General features: G+C 48.7%; 1 protein-coding gene across 1 annotated transcript; it reads left to right on the forward strand.

Annotated features, from left to right (window-relative positions):
• Positions 1 to 26,199, forward strand: SUSD5 (sushi domain containing 5). Its single transcript, XM_066244307.1, has 5 exons — positions 1 to 34; positions 140 to 317; positions 4,653 to 4,771; positions 16,905 to 17,093; positions 24,826 to 26,199. The coding sequence occupies exons 1-5, from the start codon at positions 1 to 3 to the stop codon at positions 26,130 to 26,132; spliced, it is 1,827 nt and encodes a 608-aa protein (XP_066100404.1). The 3' UTR covers positions 26,133 to 26,199.
• The last annotated feature ends 286 nt before the right edge of the window (positions 26,200 to 26,485 follow it).

Consider the following 26,485-nt stretch of genomic DNA (forward strand, 5'->3'; position numbering starts at 1 on the left):
ATGAGGCGGTCGCTACCCTGGCGTCTTCCGGCAGGTGGGAAACTGCAGTTCGGACAGGTGTCTGTCAGAGAGTAGGTCTGCCGAGATGACATTCCCACGGACCCTGCCGTCAGCCTGTGTTCGTGCCTTCCCCACACAGGGAAGCTGTTTGTGCTGGAGTCTCAGAATGGCTCTCAGGGGCTGGAGCTGGAGGCGGCGCGGCTCTCCTGCCGGAGCCGGGGAGCTCACCTGGTGTCTGCGGAGGAGCTGCAGCGGGTGGTCCAGGACTGCGCCTTCGCCGTGTGCACCACGGGCTGGCTGGCGGATGGCACGCTGGGGTAAGTCCGGCGAGCGGGGCTAGCTGTGCCTCCAGCGCCCCCGCTGCCCCACCAGGGCTTAATGGGGCTAACTGACTGTCTCCTGGCGGTGCCAGGGATCGGCAAAATGCAGTGGCAGCGGATTCCAGTGCCTTCTTGTTTGGGTTCTCATATAGAAACGTTTCTCTGCAGTTCTGTCTGCTTATTCCCCCTGACTTGGTTACTTTGAATTTCCTTATTAAATTACAGAAATAACCCATCGTTGTAAAAATTTCAAATAATACAGATATGTATGAAGTACAATGAGTTTCTGTCTTCTTCCCCACCTCAGAGGTAATGACTCTTAACTTTTTGGTGTGTGTGTAATGGTTGATTTTAGAGAGACGGAGAGAGAGAGAGAGGGAGAGAGAAGCATTTATTTGTTGCTCCACTTAGTTGTGTCTTCATTGGTTGCTTCCTGTCTGTACCCTGACCAGGGATCAAACCTGAAACCTTGGCATTTCAGGGGTACGCTCTAACCCACTGAGCTAACCAGCCAGGGCCTGGTGTATATTTTAAATCTGATTTGCTCTATGGATATGCATCTGCATGCATATGAATAGGAGGATGGTATGGAGGTTTTAAAATACAGCCACGAACTCTTTCACATTGCTTCCATTGAAAAGGGAATCCAGCAGAGCAGAGTACTGCCCTGACCGATAGCCTACAGCAGGGGTAATACTATTTGACTTCTGAGATTAAGTCAGAAAAATCAGTGCCCGGCATACTGAGAACACTCACTTTTGAGACGCCACGTAAGAAGCCTGACTATCCGGAGCCGGCTGTGCTGTGCGGAAGCCCAGATAGGATGGCGATTCCCCAACTAGGCCCTGTCACCAGTAGCCTCCAACCAGTGTCCTAGCGAATAGCCATCACTAACTGCCAGCAAGGTGAGTGAAGATGCCTCCAGGTGATCCTAGCCCTCAGCTATTGAGTTGTCACCAGCCTGTGAGTCTTCCCAGCTCAGGTCCTTAGACATTATACAGCAGAGACAGGCCATTTCCACGGTGCCCTGTCTGAGTTGCTGACCCATGGAATCCTTGTGGAGAAGTCACTGCTGTGGCCAGCTGGGAGAAAACATCCACTGGTGCTGCTCACTGCTTCTTTTGCCAGACTCAGGGGAGGCAGGAGCCATTCCACTGGGAAGGGAGTGAGCTCCAACAGTTACTTCGGTAGATGAATGACCCTGAAGATGTCTGGCTGGCAGGTGGTCATGGAAGACACACACAACCATCCTGTCTCGTGTCTCTGGTGTGCCACATATGAAGCAGCAACTGAATAAAGAGGACAACCGAGGCTTCACCCAAAGCTCAGCAGTGAATCTGGAACCATGGCCCCCTCTGCCCTCTGTTTTTACATCCAGATTCCTAAATAGACCGCATGTGTCCTGTGCATGCATGTTTCCATTATGCAGTCGAGCATGGGTATTTTTCATAGTCCTGATATCATCCCTGCATCAGATAACCAGGGTCTTCAGAGAGTCTGAAGGACCAGCTTAGAGCCAGGCTTTGATCTCCCAGACATTGCAAATCAGGACTGAGTCATTGAAAAGGTCCATTTTCTCTGAATAAAGAACAGAAGAGGCCCTGGCCGGTTGGCTCAGCGGTAGAGCGTCGGCCTGGTGTGCGGGGGACCCGGGTTCAATTCCCGGCCAGGGAACATAGGAGAAGTGCCCATTTGCTTCTCCACCCCGCCCCCCTCCTTCCTCTCTGTCTCTCTCTTCCCCTCCCGCAGCCAAGGTTCCATTGGAGCAAAGATGGCCCGGGTGCTGGGGATGGCTCCTTGGCCGCTGCCCCAGGCGCTAGAGTGGCTCTGGTCACGGCAGAGCGACGCCCTGGAGGGGCAGAGCATCGCCCCCTGGTGGGCGTGCCGGGTGGATCCCGGTCGGGCGCATGCGGGAGTCTGTCTGACTGTCTCTCCCCATTTCCAGCTTTAGAAAAAATACAAAAAAAAAAAAAAGAACAGAAGAAAAAAGGAAAAATTTAGAAGAAAGGGTAAAAGGCAAAGAAGATGCATGTGATTGGAATTCCAAAAGGAGAAGGAAAATGGAGCAAAAGCAATATAAGACATATACACAACTTGGCACAAAGAAATTCACAGTTTGGCACGTCACGGCAAAACTGATTTAGAGTCAAATAATGTAGAAAAAAATATTAAAAGTAATAATAAGAATACAACAAAGGAATGACAATAAAAGGCCAAACACAGTTGAATGATTTCTTCAAAATGCTAAAAGAAAATTATTGCCACCCTAGATTTCTATACCCAGTGAGGATATTTTCCAGCAATAATGATAAAATACATTTCCAGATAGACTAAAGGTGAGAAAATTTACTATATCTGGCTGCACTAAAAGAAACACTAAAAGCAGGAGAAAAACAATTGCAGGTGGAAGTCTGCAGATACAAAAAAAGTTGAATGGAAAGAGTAAATTGGGGGAGGGTTGTCAAATCAAATTATGTAATTCCATAAAGCAATAATAATAATACTAAACAGTAAAAAATGGTATAACAGTCAGGAAGTATTTTAAGTATATTAATACATAGTATTTTAAGTTGTGTCATTGGAGAAGAAGGTAAAAGTAATATTAAATTTTAGTAAGTTGAACAAATGTGTTGTGATTTTTCAGGTAACCACTAAAAGAAAACTAGAAGGACATGTAACTTCCAAACCAATACAGAGGATAAAAGAATGCCAAGAGAAGAATTAAAACAATCAAAATAGGGGAAAGAAAAAAGAGGAAGGAAGGAAGGAAGAATAGGCAGGACTAATGGAAAGATAGCAGATTTAAATTCAAAGAGATCTGTGATGAATTAAATAGATGTGTTGCTCCAATTAGAAACCGACTCTCAGATGGATTTTTAAAAATTCTATTTGCTGTTTACAAAAAAAAATCCCTAAATAAATCATGAGACAAATATAAATTATAATGGAAATTAGCATATAAATAGAACTGAATGATATTAAAATTGTAACATAGTCAAACCCATGGGATACTACTAAACCTATACTTAGAAATGTAAAGCATTAAGTGCTTGTGTTAAAAGAAGGAAGAGGTGCCTGACCTGTGGTGGCGCAGTGGATAAAGCGTCGACCTGGAAATGCTGAGGTCACCGGTTCGAAACCCTGGGCCTGCTTGGTCAAGGCACATATGGGAGTTGATGCTTCCAGCTCCTCCCCCCTTCTCTGTCTGTCTGTCTGTCTGTCTCTCTCTCTCTCTCCCCCCTCCTTTCTAAAAAAATGAATAAATAAATAAAAAAATTAAAAAAAAATTAAAAGAAGGAAGAGGTGCCTGACCAGGCGGTGGCACAGTGGATAGAGAGTCGGACTGGGATGCGGAGGACCCAGGTTCAAGAACCCCAAGGTCACCAGCTTGAGCGTGGACTCATCTGGTTTGAGCAAGGCTCACCAGCTTGGACCCAAGGTTGCTGGCTCAAGCAAGAGGTCACTCAGTCTACTGTAGCCCCCCAGTCAAGGCTCATATGAGAAAGCAATCAGTGAACAACTAAGGTGCCACAAAATGAAAATTGATGCTTCTCATCTCTCCCTTCCTGTCTGTCTGTCCCTATCTGTCCTCTCTCTGACTCTCTCTGTCTCTGTCAAAAAAAAGAGGGAAGAGGCTTAAGTTTCATGAACTAATGATTTATCTTAAATAAGAAAAAGAACAGCAAAACAAACCCCCCGAAAAAAAGAACAGAATTTTATGAAATAAAAAACATGTACTAGAAGAGATCAACAATGTATTTATTGCCTCTGAAACCTGAGTTCAGCTTGATCAGGCAGTGGCGCAGTGGATACAGCATCAGACTGGGATCCAGAAGGACCCAGGTTCAAGACCCTGAGGTCGCCAGCTTGAGCGCAGGCTCATCTGGTTTGAGCAAAAAGTTCACCAGCTTGGACCCAAGGTTGCTGGCTTGAGCAAGGGGTCCCTCAGTCTGCTGAAGGCCCAGGGTCAAGGCACAAATGAGAAAGCAATCAATGAATAACTAAGGTGTTGCAACAAAAAACTGATGATTGATGCTTCTCATCTCTCTCCATTCCTGTCTGTCCCTATCTATCCCTCTCTCTGACTCTGTCTCTGTAAAAAAAAAGAAAGAAGGAAAAGAAACCTGAGATTATACATACGACCTCAACTTAAGCAGCACCTGTGCCATCATGATTTTAGACCTTTGGGGACAGTGTTTCCATACTGATGCTTTCAGCCAGAGCTCCTAAATTAGAAAAATCACTGCTGATGCCAATTTTACAGCAGCAAAGAATGTTCTTTCCCATTTTTAGTTAGTTCTCTTAACCAGGTGTCTTCTTTGCCTATTTCAGGACCACCGTGTGCAGCAAGGGGAGTGGCGAACAGCAGGTGCCGAGAGCTGTCGACGTGAGAATTGAGGGCAGCCCGGCTCCCGGTGGCACATACAGTGCCCTTTGTATCAAGGATGAAGGTCAGTGCCAGACCCTTGTAAAGGTTCTGGAGGGTGGCAAGGCAGCCGAGTGGTGAGGGGAAAACCGTAGAGGAGTCGCCAGGGCAGCATTTCATGCGCGCTGAGATAAGTCCACCTTCATTATCGGAAACATGGGCTGTTCAAAGGGAACATTCGTGCCAATGGAGAGGCAGCAGCTGCCGACCCCTCAGTCGTAGATAGGCGCCAGTCAGCACCAGGTACTGCTTCGCCGCGCAGTGGTCTCGTCTGGGAAGCGTCAGGAAATGCTGCCGCCTGGGTGGCAGCTCTAGAGAATCTCATACAAATGTTCTGGACATTGGGTGGTGGTTTTTTTAAAGCTGCCCCGTGAGTTTAACATGTAGCCCAATGTGAGGGCTACTTCTCTAACGAAGAGTTTCCCAAGTCTCTGTGATGATGAGGGATACCAAATGCACTTGTTAGAAATACAAACCCTCAGGCTGCATCCCAGAGGCACCAAATTCTAATCTCCACGGAAGAGGTCAGAGGAGGAAGTAAGTCAAAGAAGCACAGTGGGTGGGCGCTTGTTTGATGCTTGTTAGTGGTAGGCGGCTCTGCTGCTCTGGAGCGTTCCTCCAGAAAGGGCTCTTCCTTTGCTGATCGCTACGGAAGAGAGGTGGGAGTCCCTGGTACCATCTGTCCAGTCAGGTGAGTGACAGATGTGGCCTTGTTCTGCAACGGCCTGGGGACATCAATAGCCATGGTTTTTTTTTTTTTAAATCACTTAAGTCAATGAAATGATCCCTTGAATCCCAAACATAGTCAAAGGTTCAGACGTCGGAGGGAGAGGAGGCAGAGCAGCCAGAGGAAAGCCAGCGTGACCTTCATTCTACAGGGATCTCACAGGACAACGCAGGGCTTCTGTCTTCTCTCTGCCCCCTGATATACAGGAACTATCAGTTAGCTTTAGCTGTGTCACATATTATCCCAAAAGGCAGTGGTTTAAAACAACTGTTTAGCCCTGGCCCATTGGCTCAGCGGTAGAGTGTTGGCCCAGCGTGTGGAAGTCCCGGGTTTGATTTGATTCTCAGTCACGTCACACAGGAGAAGCGACCATCTGCTTCTCCATCCCTCCCCCTCTTGCGTGTCTCTCTCTCTCTCTCTCTTCTCCTCCCCTCCTGCAGCCATGACTTGATTATAGTGAGTTGGCCCCCGGTGCTGGGATGGCTCCATGGCCTCCACCTCAGGCACTAAAAAAAATGGCTCCAGTTGCAACGGAGCAAGGGCCCCAGATGAGCAGAGCATCACCCCGTAGTGGGCTTGCCAGGTGGATCCTGGTTGGGGCATATGCAAGAATCTGTCTCTGCCTCCCCTCCTCTCACTAAAAACAAAAACAAAACAAAACAACAAAAAACTGTTTGTTTATTATTATTATTATTATTATTATTATTGATCAGCAATTTATATTCTTCTGCTGTTCTCAGCTGGGTTCAGTCATGAGTCTACCGTCAATTGCTAGTTGTGGCACCTTGCTGCTGGGAGCGGGCTGGCTGTTGGCTGGGGTGATAGGGGTGACTGAGCCATGTGTTTCTCATCATCCAACAGGATAGCCTGGGCTTTCTAGCTCACAGGCCTTTAAACAGGTTGTGTGCATGCACTTGTGTGCCCCTTTTACCCAGAACTGTAGTGTGTGAAGCCAGAGGTAGAAAACATCCATTCACATCCTACAGGGCACCAAGGTCAAAGCCATGATGGAGACTCCAAAACTGAGTAATTGCGAAACCGATGTAATGTGCTTCCTGATATATTGCACTCGGAGGAACACGACTTCAGTTCAGTAATATGCCTGCCCCAAATGCATAATTATGAAGAAACTTTAGCCAAACTCAAATTAAGAAACAGCCTATAAAATGACTGGCCTACAACTCTTAAAAAATGTATAAGGATAAGAAAGACAAAGACTAAGCAACTGTTCTAGCTTAAAATAGACTAAAAAGACTCGACAACAAAATGAAATCTGTGATCCTGGATTATATCTGGATCAGAAGAAAATAGATATAATATTAAGTAATTAAAGTAATATAATATTAAATAGTATTAAGTATATTAAATAATATCTATTCAATATAGCTATTTAATATATTAGTATAATATAATGAAATCTGAATATGGATTATGAATTAGATAACAGTGTTGTATTACTGCTTACCTTTCCCTGATTTTGGTAACTGTATTGCAGTTATGTAGGAGAGTATCGTTGTTCTTGGAAATAAAGCCAAGGCTTTTAGGGACAGAGGGACACCATAGCTACAACTTACTCTCAAATGGTTCAGAAAAGAATTACAGGTATCGATATATACATATGTGCATATTCATATATATATATTTGTTTCCCTATCTCTAGATATCTATAGTATATGTCTATATTCTCTATTTAGAGATTAGAATGATAAGGCAAATGGGGCAAAACGAAAACCCATTGGTGAGTCTGGACAAAGGGTTTTATGGGAGTTCTTCTATAACTTTGAAATTATATAAAAATAAGAAACTTCAAAAGAATAAAATCTACATACTCCTCAAAAAAAAAAAAACCCAGGAAAGGACCCCACCCCCAAAAGCCCCACTAAAACCCTGAGTCATGGGGAGCCAATATGAGAAGCAAATTCATGACACCTGTCAATGTACGTGAGGACTGGTGCCATTAGAGAAGTGAGCACGGTGTCACTCGAGTCACTGTGCTCAAGAACCATGCGTCCCAGAGCAGTTAGTTCTGAGTCTCACCTGGCCTCCCGCCACCTCCCGGTCAGTGGGAAGGGCCTATGTGGAGAAGATTGGAGTCTTCGTCCCCCAGGGTCTCATTAGCGAGGAGGTTTCACGTGGGCCATGAAGGGGACCCAGGAATGCGTGCTAAGGTAGGATTGGGGTCAGAGAGTTTCTCTCCCTTGAGTTTTCTAGAAAAGCAGGATGGATTCCCCCAGGATACTCAGGGCGAGCTCTGTCCCCGTTCCCCTGCCTTTAGTCCTTTAGAAAGAGCGTGTGAACCGCCCCCACGTGCTCCTCCACCGGCTCGGTGGAACCTTCTGTTGACAGCGCAGGCGCAGGGAAATCGGGCAGGAGGGCGGTGCAGGGCCTAGCAGAGGCGGAGCAGGTGCTTCTGCGGGTCGCAGGCGCGCGCTGAGTTCTGGCTCCGCCCACCCCCTACTGCAGGGTCCTCTCTAAAAGCTGCCTTCCCCCCGACTGAGCCTCAGGTGCTGCTTCGCTCAGGTCTGGCTCCGCTCACCCCCTACTGCAGGGTCCTCTCTAAAGGCCACCATTCCTCCTATGGTGCCTCACGTGCTGCTGCTTCTTCGCTCAGCTCCGTGCGTGCTAACTCCAAGAATGGCAGATGGGTGCCTTCTAAAGCGCCCAGAAGGAAAACAGAGCCAGTGGAACATTCCGGCAGCTTCCTCCTGTGTTTCTTTTTTTGAAATAAAGTTCATCATGAATGGAGACTTTCCTCATTTTCCTTCCAGTGCTTTTGTCTGAGAGAGAATTTCCAGTCCTATGGTGACCTCACTTAAACTAATAAAGGGAGGTTATTTATAACCAACTGGATGCTGCTGGAATACGCGGCCTGCGCTTGGGTCCTCTGGCTCTGCTTCTCTTGGCAGCTGGTGTGGGGTCAACGGCATGGGGTCCCGAGTGTCCCACAAGGCTCTACTCTGGGTATACTTCTGTCCCCCGGCTCCCAAGCAAGGCTCTTCCCTCCAGCCCACCTCACCCACCCCACCTTCTTAACACTGCATTCCACCTCCCCTGTGTACTTAATGATTGCCTATGCTTCCCTTAAAAACAAATGGAACCATTCCCTTTCTTTTTCTTTTAAGCAAGAGACAGAGACAGACAGGAAGGGAGAGAGATGAGAAGCATCAAGTGTTTGTTGTGGCACCTTAGTTGTTCATTGATTGCTTTCTCATATGTGCCTTGACGGAGGTGGGATGGAGTGGGGGGCATCCAGCGAGCCAGTAACCCCTTGCTCAAGTCAGCGAGTGAACTTGGGCTTCAAGCCAAGCAACCTTTGGGCTCAAGCCAGCAACCATGAGGTTGCTCAAGCTGGTGAGCCCATGCTCAAGCCGGATGATCCCTTCCTTTCTGTCATCGAGATGAGAGCTGGATGCTCATCTTGAAAGCAATCAGGAGGTTTGAGAGCAGCCAATTGCCAGGTCTTCCTGGAGGAGGCCCTGGGCCTCAGGATTGGCCTTGGGGAAGTTCTTTGGCTGCAATCAGGCGACTGGAACCAATCACAGTGCTTTGAACACCTGATAGAACTTATTTATTTCAGGGTCTCCCAGGGGAGTGTGGAAGTTTCTGAGCTCGTTACCATTGACCTGACATTAGCAATTTGTTTATTTGTGCAGGGTAATGCAAACGCCCGTGCTCAGACTTGTGGGTGATTCAGATGGATGGATGGATGCATGGATGGATGGGTGCATGGACGGACAGTTGGATATAGAGGTCTTATTTCCACACTTGAGGAGTTGACAGTGTATAAAGAAGAGATAAATGTGTTTCCATGACACAAAGGAAGAACGTAATTAGGGAGACTTCCTGAGGCAGTGGTCATTAAGGTGGAATTTGAAGACTTTGCTTCTGGAAGTAGCTGTTAGGGAAGGGAGGAGAGGTCATTGCAGACAGAGAGAACAATGGTTTGGGGAGACTAGCTCTGGAGAGCCATGGTATGCCTGCTTTAGGAGAGAGGGTTGGATTCAGAACATCCCTGGTTGGCTCAGGTAGCTACTGGGGCAGGTCTGAGGGGGACTCAAGGGGCAGCCCAAATCATCCCCATCGTGGTAAGCAGGGAGGCCCCTCCTCTGCCATCCACACACCCAGGCCCAGATAGCATCAGGTCTTGCTCTCCCAGGCCTGAGGCCTTTCATTCCAAAAACTGAGCTAGATCAGTCCTGATGCAAAGTCAGTCAGTTCCCGGGAAAACAGAGTGTCTGAGCAGCCAGAGAAATGGCACCAACAGGTCCATGTTCTGATGGATCGTATGAACCATGTTGTTTTGCCTTTCCTTCCCCCAATTCCTGTTCGGCCATTATGGGCTTGGCTATATTTGGTTTGAGGGAACTGGGCATTCAATTACCATCAGTTCTTGAAAAATGACTCAAAAGACCATCAAGTCTCCAACTTACTTGGGAAATGGAATTCACGTTTATTTATGACCCTATTAAATTCACTTAATTCTGGTAATAACCTAATGATACAGGTTTCATTAGCTCCATTTTATATATTTTTTTAAATGTATTTATTGATTTTAGAGAGAAAATCAAGGGGAAAAAGAGAGAGAGAAGGCTCGCGCGAGAGAGAAACACTGATTTGTTGTTCCACTTATTTACGCACTCATTGGTTGATTCTTGTTTGTGTCCTGACCGTGGATCAAACCTGCAATCTTGGCATATCAGAACGACGCTCGAACCAACTGAACTGCCTGGCCAGGCCCAGGTCCTTTTATATCTTTAATATATTTTCTAATTGTAAACATGAACCTATGGTCATTACAGTAGAAAATATAAAGAACATTAAAATCACTCATCATGGGTTAAGGTCTAGAACATTTCTCCTTCACCCCAGATAGTTCCCTAGAGCCCTTTTCCACAAGTGCTTCGCCTCTCCCCATTCCAAAAGTAAGCTCTATTCTGATTGCCATCACCATATATTGATGTCACTTGTTTTCGAGGGTGCAATAGTTATCTAGAGCAGTAGCTCTCCAGGGTTAGTCCCTGGACCAGGACTATTCACATCACCTGGGAATTTGCTGTAAATGCAAAGTCTTGGGCCTTAACCTTGACCTACTAACTCAGAAACTCAAAAACACAGCAAAGAGATGTGTTACAAGTCACTTCATGTGATTCCCACGCACATTCACGTTTGAGAAGCAATGATAGCGAGTTTGAAAACAAACAATAAAATTGGGTGGAATGAGGACGGTGCTGGTTGTATACTGGGTGGATTAAGATGAGTGGAGGGCTGGGCAGGTGGACACCAAAGACCAGTTCACATTGCTTAGGAGAGGTCAAGCATTTGTGCCTGAATTTCCACATCCTTGGTTTGTGAAATAATAATAATGGGAGGTGGCAGGCTCTACTTTAGAATTTCAAAAGTCATGATGGAAGCCTTAAAAATTCTCAAAATAAAAGAATCAGCTTTTTTTTTTTTTTAAGCTTCAGCTTTTATATGATTTCTAAACACCATGGAGACTGGTTATCAGAAGCTCTGAATGGCAAGCAAATATGTTCTTTTCCATTGAAAACAAGTCATCATTTGTTAATATTATTTGTTTGGAAGATAAGATCTCATAAAAGCTCTTTCCTTGGAAGGGAGAATAATAGAGATTGTCTTTTCTGTTGAAACAGTTGAAACCCAGCCTTGAGAAGTCCCCAAGCCCCAATCCCTGCCTGTGCAGTAATTGAGAATAGCAGCAAAAACTGCTCAGTGACAAGTTTCTTAAAAGAGAAGAGGGCCCAGCCTGACCAGGTGGTGGCGCAGTGGATAGAGCATCGGACTGGGGTGCGGAGGACCCGGGTTTGAGACCCTGAGGTCGCCAGCTTGAGCGCGGGCTCATCTGGTTTGAGCAAAGCTCACCAGCTTGGACCCAAGGTCGCTGGTTTGAGCAAGGGGTTACTCGGTCTGCCGAAGACCCACGGTCAAGGCACATATGAGAAAGCAATCAATGAACAACTAAGGTGTCGCAACGAAAAACTGATGATTGATGCTTCTCATCTCTCTCCATTCCTATCTGTCCCTATCTATTCCTCTCTCTGATTCTGACTCTGACTCTCTCTCTCTCTGTCTCTGTTAAAAAAAAGGGGGGGGGGAGAGAGAAAGAGAAGAGGGCCCAGGTAAACAGCCAAGCTATTCTTGGCTCTCTCATGAGGTTAAAGATGGGAATGTTAGTGAAAGGAGCTAATTCAAGTTGCACCTGGCCACAGGTGGTGTTTGAGGTACACAGTTTGATATGCTAAGGCATGGAATTGTTGTCCTGGGGCTTCTGAAGTCCCGCCCCCTAAGAAGCAGTGTGTTTCCTGTCTTGAACATTTGTGGGAAGTCCAGAAACACATGGTACATGTGCCCACACTCTCAGGAGCGTTACTGTGGTTTTCCTGAGCCAGAATCTAGCCCATGCCATTCTGGAAATGACATCTGAGGCAGAGGATCCCAGGAGTCTGGGAGGGTGTGAATTTGGCCTGAGTTTCCCCCTTTACTCACAAGACAGTTACCCTACTCCTGCATTTCCTCCCAAAGAGTTGGTGTTGTGTTCCATGGACAGAGCTCCATGGGGATGAGAGTATGTATTTACTAGTGCTTTGATACTGAGTGTTTGATGAAAGGCCTACAGTTTCCTGAAACTAGATCCTGGTACGAGGAGAAAAGACCGAGACATCCAGCGTGAGTGTAGGCAGCTGAGGGTGGTCGAGACAGAGACAGAGCCTTTTGCCTCTGAGATACCAGCTGGCATTTGGCTCAACCTGATTTGACTGAGGCGCCTGACTTTGGCCCATTCTTCTCAGGATGCCCTGTTCAGACCAACTGAACCCAAGGATGATGTCTCTCTGCTCGGTAGAGAGCCCCTGGGTTGGTGGCAGATTTCATTTGGCTCCCTGTCCCTACTGGCCACATTGATGCAATAAATCGTTGATCTCCTGGGCTACAGTCAAGGCAGTTTTGGCTAAAATGCAGCATTCTGTGCTGACTTCCTAAAGTACAACCATACCCTTTTTCATTCAATGTTCTCTCCTGTTAAAAACCGGCCCTGGCCGGTTGGCTCAGCGGTAGAGCGTCGGCCTGGCGTGAGGGGGACCCGGGTTCGATTTCCGGCCAGGGCACATAGGAGAAGCGCCCATTTGCTTCTCCACCCCCACCCCCTCCTTCCTCTCTGTCTCTCTCTTCCCTTCCCGCAGCCAAGGCTCCATTGGAGCAAAGATGGCCTGGATGCTGGGGATGGCTCCTTGGCCTCTGCCCCAGGCGCTAGAGTGGCTCTGGTCACAGCAGAGTGACGCCCCGGAGGGGCAGAGCATCGCCCCCTGGTGGGCAGAGCGTCGCCCCGGGATCCACCCGGTCAGGCGCATGCGGGAGTCTGTCTGACTGTCTCTCCCCGTTTCCAGCTTCAGAAATAAAAAAAAATAAAAATAAATAAATAAATAAATAAATAAAACCACGCATAGCAATGGCTCTCTCTCTGAGAAAAGGCCACCCAAACCACAGCGGCGAGGCCAGTCAAGGTGGCTTCATGCACAAGTTGTGTTTCCTTTTTCCGTCTCTTCTTAGCTTATCTTCTTTTAAGCAATGTGCTTCATAGGTAATTTGACTGCTTATGAACGAAAGGCTTTCCTTTCCAACATAAAAAATGAGAAGAGGAAATTTGAATTTAAAATGATTTCCTTTTCAAAAATAGGTCCCCGTCACTTGGAGGCAGCAATGGCACTTCTAGAAGTTTTTCCTAATGAAGTACTTACTGTATATATATACAAAGATGTCCATGTGAGCTGTTCATTGTGGCATTGTTTATAACAGTGACAACTTGGAATCAGCCTGAATGTCAGTGTGATGATTAAATAGTGTATGCTATAATGTAGCCTTTCAAAAGACTGAGGTAATTTATAATTCTAATGTGGAAAGACCTCTGAAATATTAGGGGGGAAATGACTTCGAGTTTCTGGTCTAGCATGTAAGGAAAGAAATGGAATTAATAATTAAGTACCCAGGCCCAGATGAGTTCAATAGTGAATTCTACCAAACTTTTAAGGAAGAAATCTTAACAATTCTATATAAACTCTTCCAGAAGTTAAAAGCAGAGGAAATACTTTCTAACTCATTCTATGAGACCAGCATTTTCCTGATATCAAAATGAGAGAAAAACGTTACAATAAAACTACAGACCAATACGAACGAACATAGATGCAAAAATCTTCAATAAAATATTGGCAACCTGAATCCAGCAATATATAAAACGAAATATAGACAATATTTATTGTCTGACATATAGACAAATAGATCCCCAGGTATGCAAGGCTGGTTCAATGTCCAAAATCTCAGTTAATGTAATTCATCACAAAAAGCACATGAACAGATTGATAGATGCAGGAAAAATATTTGACAAAACCCAACATTCATCATGATAAAAAAACTCTTGGGGCCCTGGCCGGTTGGCTCAGTGGTAGAGCATCGGCCTGGCGTGTGGAAGTTCCGAGTTTGATTCCTAGCCATGGCACACAGGAAAAGCGCCCATCTGCTTCCCCACCCTTCCCCCTCTCCTTTCTCTCTCTCTCTCTCTCTCTCTCTCTCTCTCTCTCTCTTCTCTTCCTGCAGCCAAGGCTCCATTGGAGCAAAGTTATCCCAGGCTCTGAGGACGGCCCCGTGGCCTCCACCTCAGGCACTAGAATGGCTCCTATTGCAGTGGAGCAAGGCCCCAGATGGGCAGAGCATTGCCCCCCTAGTGGGCATGCCAGGTGGATCCCGGTCGGGCGCATGCGGGAGTCTGTCTACCTCCCGCCAACCCTCCACTCCTCCCACCCCCACTTCTCACTTCAGAAAAATACAAAAAAATAAAGTAAAACTCTCAGCTAACTAGGAATAGAAGAGAACTTCAATTTGATAAAGAATATTTACAAAAAAAAAAACAAAACAAGAAAAAAAAACCCCTACAGCTGACATTGTACTTAATGGTGGGCAATTTGAAGCTTACGTACTAAGATATTTTTAGTATATTAAATGGGATTGATTCTGTCTCTATCTACCTGTGAGTGCCCACTAGTCGCTGCCTTAGGACTGAAAGTCTGACGTGGTTGGCGCAGGCCCCGACTCTGTAACCATTAACCTCTTCCCTCAACATCAGTGTCATTCCCCGTGGGGCTGTGTTTGGGTCTGTCCCATGGATCTCTGAGCCCGAGGGTCCCATCTGAGCCAAACATGGCAGCTCCTGCTGGTGTAGGAGGAAGGTTGGAGGGCTTCCCTCCTCACCTGCTGGGCTCCCTCGCCGGCTGAGTGCTTGGGCGGCCCCTTCGTGGCTGCCCCATGACCAGCCACAGACTTTTCATAAGCGATTTACAAGTTTTAATACAAACCAGTCTACATTCATTTCTGAGAGGCTCATTTCCAGTAAAGAACGAACACCGGTGTCGACGAAAGAATTTCCATCCTATAGGAAAGTTTTATAAGAGTTTATTTGAGCCAAATGTTTGAGGACATGCCTGAAAAGCGAGATCCGAATGGATTGAGAACATGCTCTGGAGAATGGCCCTTTTGTAGCCTGTTCCATACGTTAGAATCAAAAGAGGAGACGTGAAGAGGGTTGCAGGAACTCCGGCGGGGGCAGGAGAAAGCAAGTCGGGGGAATCTCTAGAACTGGATAACAAGCAGGGAGAAACACGTACTTTGTACATTGGTGGGTTCCGGATAGTTAATAATCAGCGTTTGCAGCTCACGGGGACGTATATAGGGATCAAGACAACAAAGCGGGGTTCTGTGACCTGGTGGTCTTGTGCTCTGATGTCTGTGGTTGTGCCTGGGAAGGGTCTAGGAGAGGAAACGACTCTGACATTTCAAAGGTATGTTATCCTTGACGCATAAGAACAGTGGACAGCAGAGACTGACCTTTGCTGAGGAAGCTGTAGGTGGGATAGTGACCACCACCGGGCCTACTCAGGGATTTATGATCACACTAGCCTGTGTGGTTACTTTTGGTCCCGGGTTTGTTAGGCCTGCCATGTGGACCACCCTGAGCTTGTCAGGTTTGTTATGTGGCCCTTTTTCTTTCTTTTCTTTTCTTTTCTTTTTTTTTTTTTTTTTTGTGTGTGTGTGTGTGGCAGAGACAGAGAGAGTCAGAGAGAGGGACAGATAGGGACAGGTAGAAAGGGAGAGAGATGAGAAACATCAATTCTTCATTGCGGTTCCTTAGTTGTTCATTGATTGCTTCCTCATATGTGCCTTAACCGGGGGGGGGGCCTACAGCAGACCGAGTGACCCCTTGTTCGAGCCAGAGACCTTGGGCTCAAGCTGATGAGCTTTTGCTCAAACGAGATGAACCCACGCTCAAGCTGGCGACCTCGGGGTCTCAAACCTGGGTCCTCCGCATCCCAGTCCGATGCTCTATCCACTGGGCCGCCGGGTCAGGCGTATGGCCCTTTTTCATTCGCACCAGTAAATAAACCTCTCACGGGAGAATGAGGGCTGAGAGTTAAAAGGAGACATGTCCCCCAAGACTGACTCCGGAGCCAGCTTGGGGGCAGGCGCGGGAAGAGATTCCAGGCCCAGGTGGGGGCTCTTCTCCTTCGGATCTGAGCGTGAGGCTCCCCGCTGAGTGAACCCAAATGCAAACTGAATTTGGGGTGGTAATAATGTGTTGGTATCGGTTCCTCAACTACAACACAGGTCCTGCTCTGGTATGGGATGCTGATCATCGTTAGGCTGTACTTCTGTGGGGTGAGGATATAGGACCTGTCTGTGCTTTGTGCTCTATTTTGCTGTGACGCTAAAACTGCTCTAAAAATAGTTTTGGGGTATTTTTTAAAGCAGGGTCTCAGTAATATGTACATATGATATGATCCCATTTATGTTAAAAACCATATACACACACACAACTATATCCATTTATATCCTTCTACCCACCTGTGTGCGTATGTGTGTTTGTATATGTCTGTATCTGTATCTATATTTACTGGTGTACACAAGACTGGTCACAGTGCTACCGTCGGGGATGAAGCTGGAGGAGGGGAGGTCCCCTCTGCTGCACTCTACAGTCTATAACATTTTAGCTTGGACGGCAAAGACCTACTCACTTATGCAAATAAGGCAAAGGAAAGGGAGCTTGCTGCGGGGCATGTGTCTCTGGGTCCTCCTTCCAAGGAGACATTAAAGGACAATGGTTGGCAATTTTAAAATACAAAGTTGTATTTTAAAAGCACATTTATTCATTCCACAAGTTTTTGTTTGTTTGTTTGTTTGTGAGTTTTTTTGAGGGCCTCGTTTGCGCCAGCCCTTCTGCCCGACCCTGTGGGTGCCAGAGTGAAGGCGCGTTGGGGGGGGGGGGGGCAGGCAGCACCCGCGGGAGGGGAAAGCTGTGTTCTAAGTGTGTTTCCTCGGGACTGCAGAAGGGCCGCACTGCGTGGGAGAGCTAACTGTGGTTCCCTCTCCTCAGAGAAGCCATGTGGAGACCCGCCCTCGTTCCCTCACACCATCCTGCAGGGGCGCACCGGCCTGGAGATGGGGGACGAGCTGCTGTACGTGTGCGCCCCGGGCCACGTCACCGGCCACCGCGAGAGCGCCTTCACCTTGCTGTGCAACAGCTGTGGGGAGTGGTACGGCCTGGTGCAGGCCTGCGGGAAAGGTAAGCCGCCCCGGGGCCGCTGCCTCCGCCTGGCCTCGCGTCCTGAGCAGAGTGGCGACCCACGGTGGGCTCGTCTCCACAAAGGGCCCTTTGAAAAGAGGCTTCCAGACATTTCCCCTGAGTTCTGGCCCTGGCAACGTGTTCACCCGGGTGTTCCTGCAGCATTTCAAATGCTGTCTGCCCACACCTGAGCTCTCCATCTTCTGTGCTGGGGGTGAAGGGTGGACAGAGCCCTTTTCTTCCACGAGGACAGAATTGGCCTTGGGTTGAACTTTCTGACTTACTTCCTTGGAGACCCCATCAACGTGGGATGCTAGCTGTGGTTCCTAGCAACAATCTTACGGTAAAAATGACCCCGATTGGTACACTGGGTTGGGAGGACTGTCATGAGCACAGGAAAGGAACCCCAGCCTTGGGCTTCCCTGGGTGGGCTGATTCCTGTGACTGGGCACAACCCCTGACAAGAGCTGTTGGCTCTTGTGAGGCATGGGGTCTGTCAACCAGGATGGGTCCACAGCCACGCACGCAAGTGCTGTTCCCCCGTACTTGAGCAATCACAAGGGGGGTCAGGGGTGGAGGACGGTGCCGCAGGCAGAATAACCCCACGATGGCTGCGTGGATGACCCCCATGACCAGAACAGCCTTAAGGCCTGTGGCTATCATGTGAGTCTGAATATTTAGTTAAGACTAAAAAGATTCCTGATGGGCATTGAGCTTCCAAAATCTGATCAGATTGATTTGAATTGATTATTTACATACTGTAGACGTGGGTTTTTTTTTACATAAATCTTTTTAAAACATTAATGTGTTGCAAATATGCTCTTCCATTCTGTGGCTTTTTCCTCTTGGAGTTTCTTTGAAAGAATAGGTTTTTAAAAATTATTCTTATTGTCTGTTTTACTACTTCTCATGTTTTCTGTGCTCCATTACATTTTTTCTAGTCATTGGCAGACAGATACACTAGTAAAATGCAGTAAAAATGAATTAACATAAAGCTAAATTAAGCAAAAATATCCCAACTATGAGCACAGCTCTTTGTTAAATTAGACATACAGTTGGCCTGCCGTGTTGTTAAAGAAGCTTCTAAAACCTTCTGCTCAGTGGACGCACTTGCCTTGTGGCATGCTTGTAACAACAGGATGCCAAGGGGGACAAGTTCTGGAAGCATACTTGGAGCAGTGTTCTCGCACTTTCCTCATCTTTCCCGTGTTGCCGCGGCTTGCCGGCAGGCAGGGGCTCCTTGCCAGCCCCGATCGTTCACCTGTCTGAAAGAATCAGGCGGCAGGCCCGAGTTCCTGTTTGTTGAATGTGTCACCTCAAAGCAGACCCGTCCTCACCCTGAGACAGTTAATGAGCTGGCGTTCCTCCTGGTCAGGCTCTGTAGCTGCACTATCCCCTGGGCCACACCCACCGGCCGAATGGCTTGTTTACTGGCCCCAGTAGAGCGGGAACTAAATGCAGGTTTTGTGTGTCTGAAAATGGTGTTTATTTTCTCACTGTAAAGCAGAGCTGTTAGGCTTTCAGCTGCCGGGCAGGAATTTCGGTTTCTACACTTGACTGGGTGTACAGACTGTTATAGTTTTCATTACTCTGAGGATTTAATATTTAAAGTCTCTGTGTCATTACAAGAACAGTGTGTGTGTGTGTGTGTGTGTGTGTGTGTGTGTGTGTGTGTGTTACAAGAATACCATCACCGAATATTTCACTCCATTTTGCACTTATTTTTCCAGGGAACATCAACCCCTTTTTGATTAGGGAACTGTTTGAAATTGGAAGGAAGTCATTGAACGTGTCATTTTGGGGGCATGCTTCTCTGTTCAGATGTGCTTGGGTCAGATTCACTGTTCAGATGTACATGGTTTGTCGAGGGAGAAGGGGGTCAGGGCAGCAGGACAGGGAAGGAGGAGGACCTGAGAACGTGGCCTCGGCTGGACTCCGGCTTTGCCTGGTCCCACAGGGACTGTGGGGCGTGAGTTGCACCACAGGGTTGGTCCTGCTCGGAAGCAAGGGGGGGCCAGCCTTGAGTTCTTCTATAGCCGTCTGTCACTGTCTGCAGGCTGCCAGGCGGGGAGGGCAGATGGCATGGACCCTCCCAAGTGAGGCTCCCATCCCAGCAAGCCCGTAGCTGTGACCCACTAGCTGGTGGCACTCACAGCAGCTGGGGGATGGCTGCGCTGGGCTGGGTTAAGGGGACACAGACAGGACGCCAATAGCATCCACTACAATGGAGAACGGAGTTGTTCCATCAGTTCAGTGGACCACGGGTTAAAAAAACCCCACATTTATTAGTAAGGTAGGGACTGCCTGAATTAGCTTGCTGAAATTTAGAATTTATAATGATGAGCCAGAATGAACCCAGAGGGGCATGCACACCTGGGTGGGTGAACGGAGCGAGGTGTCTCAGCCACACACAGCCCGGGTTGTACGTTCACCACAGCGTTAAGGTCCAGCCTCCAGTGGTGGCGGGAAGGTCTCTCACTTAAACGCAAGGATGTGCCTTCGCCTTGACCATTAACCTCGATGGTGGGGACTTCTTTAACTGCCATTTTATCCCCTCTGTGGGTGAGTGTTGCTCTAGCTTTGGTTCCTAGAATCTGAGTCTGACTCTGGCCATTTAGTTTTCCATTCTCCCGTCCAAATCCACACATCTTCTTGGTTTTCATTCCCAGTTGGGCAGCGCGAAATATCTGTCATGCCTCTCTAACGGTCTCAATATCTAACTATAACTGGTTGCTGGCCGGACTGCGGACTAACCCGATGCTCTGCTCCTTCGGCGCGCATGCGGCAGACTTCATGCTGTGTTTGGGTTTCTTTGGGCCTCTTCCTCTGCCAAGACCCATATCCGTCTCCAAGGCCGTGTTTTCTCTCTGGCTGCTTGAGCCATAAGACCAGTCTCTGACCTCCCAGCATTCCAGGTGGCCACCCTTGGCTACATAACCTCAGTGTCAGTGCCCACACGAGTCCCACTTGTGGCCTTTCTCAGGAGCCCCCGTGGTTCCCCTGGCATCCTGACCACTCCCCTACCCAGCCTCCTGGCCTCACGCTGTCTCTGGACTTTGGCGCCCAGTGGTCCCGGGACCTCTGCCCCGCATTGCCGGGGAGGCTTTTTACCCCCTCTTTGTGGTTGGGGTGGGAGAGAGCAGTGGCATACGACAGACAACCCAGCAAATGGGAGACGCGTAGACTCTTCTTCCTCTGTGATTTGCCCTGTTCCTCCTTTAGAACCTGCCCCGACCGAGGGCGTCCGTCCGCCTTGTGCTATGATGGGCTCCGAAAGGCCTTTACGATCTTCCACCCCCAGCTCCTTGGCTTCCGATCTGTGGTGTCAGGGAAAGGGAGCGACACCAAGCCTGACCTCACCCAACCAGCCCTACCACCTCCACGCCTGTTCCCTTTCCTGCTCTGTCGCAGGCACGGAAGCAGGACAATCTCCCCAGTCAGGCAGTGCGGAAAGAACTGTCACCAACCAGGACAAACTAGCTCTGCTCCATCTCTATCCCAGGAACGTTATTGTTGTTCTGATTTTTAACCGACTATATTGAGGTGCAACTAGCATGCGGTAAGCTGTACTCATTTAAAGTATGCAAGTCTCGCCTGACCTGTGGTGGCACAGTGGATAAAGCGTCAACCTGGAAACGCTGAGGTCGTCAGTTCGAAACCCTGGGCCTGCCTGGTCAAGGCACATATGGGAATTGATGCTTCCTGCTCCTCCCCCCTTCTCTCTCTCTTCTCTAAAATGAATAAATAAAAAAAAATGCTGGAATCTTTAAAAATAAATAAAGTATACAAGTCTCTGAGCTGTCACAACCAAAACATAGGACAATTTCCATCCTCCCCGAGTCCCCTCAGACCCCTATGAGAGGAGTATTACAGGCTTCATCCCTCATTTAATCTTCCCAAGGATATAGGGCTTGTCCCAATGTACAGATGGGGAAACTGAGGCACGGGCCGGTTCAGTGACTTGCCTGGGGCACACAGCCAGGAAGCAGCAGGGCCGGGGTGTGAAACCAGGCGGGCTGCATCCCAGCCTCTGCCTCGCGTCCCTGCTCCCTCCAGGGGCGGCCAAGCCTCTGGAGAGCCCGGCGTCTGGACAGTGCCAGGCTCGCTGTGCAAACTGGTTCTTCCCCCAGAGCGTTCCTCTGCTCTTTCCTCTCATTTCTAAAGCCTTTCTTTCCTTTCCTTAAATTAACTTCAGTCCCTGTTTGTCTTCATCTTTTGGGCTTCACTTCCTTCGTAGAATAAAACATGAGACCGAAACTGAATTCAGACTTTGTCGATATTGCCATATTTGTTCAGAGGTTCATTGAGCCAGTGGTTATTTCTGGCTTGTCTGGTTGTCTTTTTCAAAATGACTATTTTTAAAGGCTGTGTAGCCAAGACCAGAGGAGGAGGGGGGAAGAAGGTACGTGTGGGCTTCCAGAAATGCAACAACATGAAAAATGATGAACAGCAACTAGGAGAACCCCAGGCTTCTGGGCTCCGGCCCTGCACACGCCACCCCGTGACCTTGTCACACCCTGACCTACTCAGGCAGTGCACAAGTGAGCCTTCTCCTCGTACGCCTGAGCTCTATCTCTCTGTGGTCTTCCGTTTTCCCGAAGTAACAGTTAAATAAAAGCCCGCAGGCGCATGACTTGATTTTTGCCGAGAGAACTCATGAAGTTTACGTTTCCTGGACTTGCTGGTCTAACCCACAAGGCCACATGGGTGTCCGCACAGGTTTCGGGCGGAGCGTGGGGGCGGCAGAGGGCTCGCTGGATGAGGAGGAGAGGGCGGCAGACTCGGGAAGGCAGGGGGCAGGTGAGAGAGATGGCACCTCAACAGGCAGAGAGCGAGGCTCCTTCATCTGGTGGGCAGATTGTAGTCTCCGGTTGAAATTCAGTGAGTAACAAACTTGACTGTCACTCAAGAGGAGAAAAACAGGCTTGGGATACTTCCTCATGAGGAGACTATGTACAAACACTCAGTGTCCTTGTCTTCATTTGAGGTTTTGGGGAAACTGTGACATAGTGAGAATGTGTTTCTGAGCCAGAATCTTGATTTGCAAACCTGGGGGACCAGAAGCGCTTAGCTCAGGGCCCTGGGCTGCCGTCCAGAGATGCTCTAGGCTCAGGAAGCCCTAGGGGCAGACCCTCCAGACAATAGACAGACAGACAGACACACACACACACACACACACACACACACACACACTGAACTCAGACTGACCATAGGTCCACATCAAGGCGGGCCTACCCATAGCCAGCGGGCTGACCTTTCCCAAACCCTCAGCTCTAACTTTATACGTTAAGCCAATGTTCCCCTCATGGGGGAGGAAAACACGGCTCCTCCTGCCCAGACTCCAGGTGCCTTTTGGCTTCAGCACTTATTTAGGCTCAGGGGTGGGCTAGGTGGCAGAAGGAATTGAGCAGACATGGATTACGGTCAGTATTAGCACGAAGAGGTCCTTCGCTATTCTTTGCTACTGTCACGAAGCACACCATGCCCTGGCTGATGGCCTTTCCAGAATGAATCAAGCCTTATCAAAACGGGCTGCCACAACTCACTTATTCACCTCTTCACTCACTCATTTATTCATTCAACAAACAGTCATGGAGCACCTGCCATGTGCCAAGCACCGTGCTGTGTGCTGGGAATACAAGGCAGAGGGGGCATGTCCTTGTTCTCTGAGTTCCCCGGGCACGGAGGAGCTGGGCAGGGTGTGCTGGGAGGGCAGGGTGGCGTGCCCAGTGCAGGGTCACTGCCAGCACAGATGCGTACTATTCCCACAGTTCCGATGAGTGACACATTACTCCCAAATGAGACCATTTAAGGTTTATGTCTCAAGCATCAAGGTCTAGTTTGATTTTACCCTGTCCATGTAAGGGTGAGAAAGGTCTCTAAATTATCCTCAGCCTATCCCCATGTCATAACAACTTTTCATTTTACCAGTGTCAGCACGGACGGTCCCTCGGGGCCGAACGTGGGCAGGAATGACAGCAAGGGAGGGGACCCAATGGTGAACAGCAGCGACGAATCCTGGTTGGACGGCTACCCTGTGACCGATGGGGCTTGGAGGAAGATAGAGGCAGAAGAGGAGGAAGTGGAGGAAGAGGAGGACAAGGGGGGCGGGTCAGTAGGGCAGGAAGAATGTGTTGTGTTTACTCCCCACCAGCCCATTCTTGTGGAAGTGAATAAGTCCAGGAGTAGCACCCTCACACCCATTTCTAGTAGTTATCATGGTAGTTAATGGGCCACTATGGTCACCTATAGAAAGCCGTTTTATTTTACTTTATTTAGTTAGTTATTTTTAAGATTTGATACCTTTTTTAGATTCTAGTTATTGATTATTAGAGTGAGGAGAGAAAGAGGGCGGGGGAGGAGCGGAGCAGGAAGCATCAACTCATAGCGGTTGCTTCTCGTCTGTGCCTTGACTGGGCGAACGCAGGGTTTCGAACCAATGACCTCAATGGTCCAGGTCAACATTTTCCCCATTGCAGCACCACAGGTCAGGCCTAGAAAGCCATGTTAGACAGTCGGGGTGCTAATTAGCAAAGCAATGGTTTTGTTCAAGAGACAGATAACAGGCCCTGGCCGGTTGGCTCAGTGGTAGAGCGTCGGCCTGGCGTGCAGAAGTCCCGGGTTCGATTCCCAGCCAGGGCACACAGGAGAAGCGCCCATCTGCTTCTCCACCCCTCCCCTCTCCTTCCTCTCTGTCTCTCTCTTCCCCTCCCGCAGCCGATGCTCCACTGGAGCAAAAATGGCCCGGGTGCTGGGGATGGCTCCTTGGCCTCTGCCTCAGGTGTTAGAGTGGCTCTGGTCGCAACAGAGTGACGCCCCGGAGGGGTAGAGCATCGCCCCCTAGTGGGCAGAGCGTCGCCCCCTGGTGGGAGTGCCGGGTGGATCCCGGTCAGGCGCATGCGGGAGTCTGTCTGACTGTCTCTCCCCATTTCTAGCTTCAGAAAAATACAAAAAAAAAAAAAAAAAAAAAAGATTGACATAACAGAAGTACTTGCAGTAGCCACATCTAGAGGATGCGTTTCCTGATGAGAATGCTAACTGTCCACTCCTCAACTGGGCATGCTTATTTGGAGGGCCAGAAGCCACTGGTTTCCAGCTGAATGGAAGCAGCATACAGACTATCACACAGTGTCTTATTGAAACCTTTCAAAGTATAGAGATCTTAAGAAAAATGAATGCCTACTGTCTTTATAATTGAATGACAGCTTAACAAAGGAGAATGTTGTTGAATTCCATTTTCTTTCCCTCAAAGATTACAGACATTGTTCTTTTGTCTTCTGTGGAATGCTGAGGAGAAATTATAGGCAAGCCTGATTTCATTTTTGTTCATGCTCATGATCTGCCTTTTCTGCCTAGTTGTCAGTTGAATTATTCCTTTAACCAAATTCTGTCAGTTATTTTTTCTGGAACACAGAGCATGTTTTTCACTGTTTGTTTCAATTTTTATTTAAGAGTAACGTAGACGCAGAATGTTTCAAAAATCAGAGGTTATAGAGCTCAATGAATTATCATAGCATAAACCTGTCCATGGAATCATTACCCAAGTCAAGAAGCAGAACGTCGCCAGCAATCCCCAAACACTCCGTGTTCCCTTCCGGTCACTCCCTCCCCAGTATAACGACTATCCGGACTTCTATCACCATGAATTAGATTCTCCCAGCTTGACCTTTATTTCAGTAGCTCTGTGACCTTGGACCTAACGAGGTGTTCTTTTTTACCCCTTTCCTTCCAGATGAGGCTGAGGTACACATTGACTATGAGGACAATTTCCCTGACGACAGATCTGTGTCATTCAGGGAGCTCATGGAGGATTCCCGGACAGAGGCAGAGGAGGACAGGGCTCAGGGAGAGGCTTCTGAGGAGGTTCCAAGACAGGACCGTCTTGTCTCCATTTCTGCGGGGAGAGAAAACACAGCCCGGGATACGGCCTCAGTGCCAACTACAGGCTCACCCGGCGGCGCTGGGAGCAGCGTCCCCACCAGCCTGCCCGGATCGGTCCTGAAAGGGAAGTACTTGTTTTGGCTTCCTGCTGAGACCTTTCACAAGCTGGAGCTGGAAAAGGAGATGGACGATGACACGAAAAAGCACTTTCCTGCTGGAGACCACCTCAGCGGCATAACGTCGGCCCCAGGTGACCCTGAAACCAGGGTGGTCTATAGCAGCACGGACGGTCCCTCGGAGCCGTACGTGGGCAGGAATGACAGCAAGGGAGGGGACCCAATGGTGAGCAGCAGCGATGAATCCTGGTTGGACGGCTACCCTGTGACCGATGGGGCTTGGAGGAAGATAGAGGCAGAAGAGGAGGAAGTGGAGGAAGAGGAGGACAAGGGGGACGGGTCAGTAGGGCAGGAAGAATGTGTTGTATTTACTCCCCACCAGCCCATTCTTGTGGAAGTGAATAAGTCCAGGAGTAGCACCCTCACACCCAGCGAGGTCATGACTCATAGTTCAGTTCCCCCATCCCAAACACTAGATGTGGAAACTTTTGCTCTCGCGCCCGAGAGTGTGTCCGAAACCAAGAGTCCCAGCGAGGGGGATGGCGACTTGACCAGGTACCAGTCGACTGTTCCATGGAGATTTGCCACCGAGAAGTCTCCCATGGCTACCCTACCCCCTGAACTCACCAGCTCTACCCTGGAGACGGTAACAACTGCAGTCCTAAGGATGCCTAACCACCTTCCCTCAACTGTCATGGCGGCCACCCAGACTCCCACGGAAACCACTGCTCCTGAGGTCCAGGATAACTTCCCCTACCTGCTGTCTGAGGACTTCCTGGGACAGGAAGGCCCCGGCCCAGGTGCAAGTGAAGAACTTCTTCCCACCTTGGAGCCATGTGTAGGAGATGCATGTCCGAGCCTCAGCAGAGGCCCCATCATTGCCACCATTGTCACCGTCTTGTGCCTGCTGCTGCTCCTGGCAGGCGTGGGGGCAGTGTGGGGCTACCGCAGGTGCCAGCACAAGAGCTCGGTGTACAAGCTGAACGTCGGCCAGCGGCAGGCTCGGCACTATCACCAGCAGATCGAGATGGAGAAGGTGTAGCCGCCTTCAGAGGGGGCTCTCCCAGAGCCGCTGGGGAGGAGAGTGAACTGTGATACCTCGTGTTGATCACACTGAAAAGTCACTAGAGCATGAAACAGGAGGAGTAAGGCTTACCATTCCCCCCCCCCCGCAGGTCTTTTTTTTATAGGCTGAGAAGTCTCTCTGGGGACACCTGGCAGGAAGGCTTTGATGGTATCCTCACCCACCACAGAATCTCCTCAGCCACCTGCTGCGGAAGGAACTACACTAGTCCCAGACCTGGGCTCTGACTCCGCCATGAGGCCAGAACTCACCTCTTGCTTCAGTATACTATTGTCTTCTGTTCTTACATTTTTTTTTAAAGAAATAAATTG

The sequence above is a fragment of the Saccopteryx bilineata genome, chromosome 10, assembly GCF_036850765.1.
Source record: "Saccopteryx bilineata isolate mSacBil1 chromosome 10, mSacBil1_pri_phased_curated, whole genome shotgun sequence".
Taxonomy (NCBI): Eukaryota; Metazoa; Chordata; class Mammalia; order Chiroptera; family Emballonuridae; genus Saccopteryx; species Saccopteryx bilineata.

Coding starts and splice junctions, on each gene's coding strand:
- SUSD5 (XM_066244307.1), top strand. CDS start 1: ATGAGGCGGTCGCTACCCTGGCGTCTTCCGGCAG. Junction 35..139: donor ACCCTGGCGTCTTCCGGCAG/GTGGGAAACTGC, acceptor TTCCCCACACAG/GGAAGCTGTTTGTGCTGGAG. Junction 4,772..16,904: donor CCTTTGTATCAAGGATGAAG/GTCAGTGCCAGA, acceptor CCCTCTCCTCAG/AGAAGCCATGTGGAGACCCG.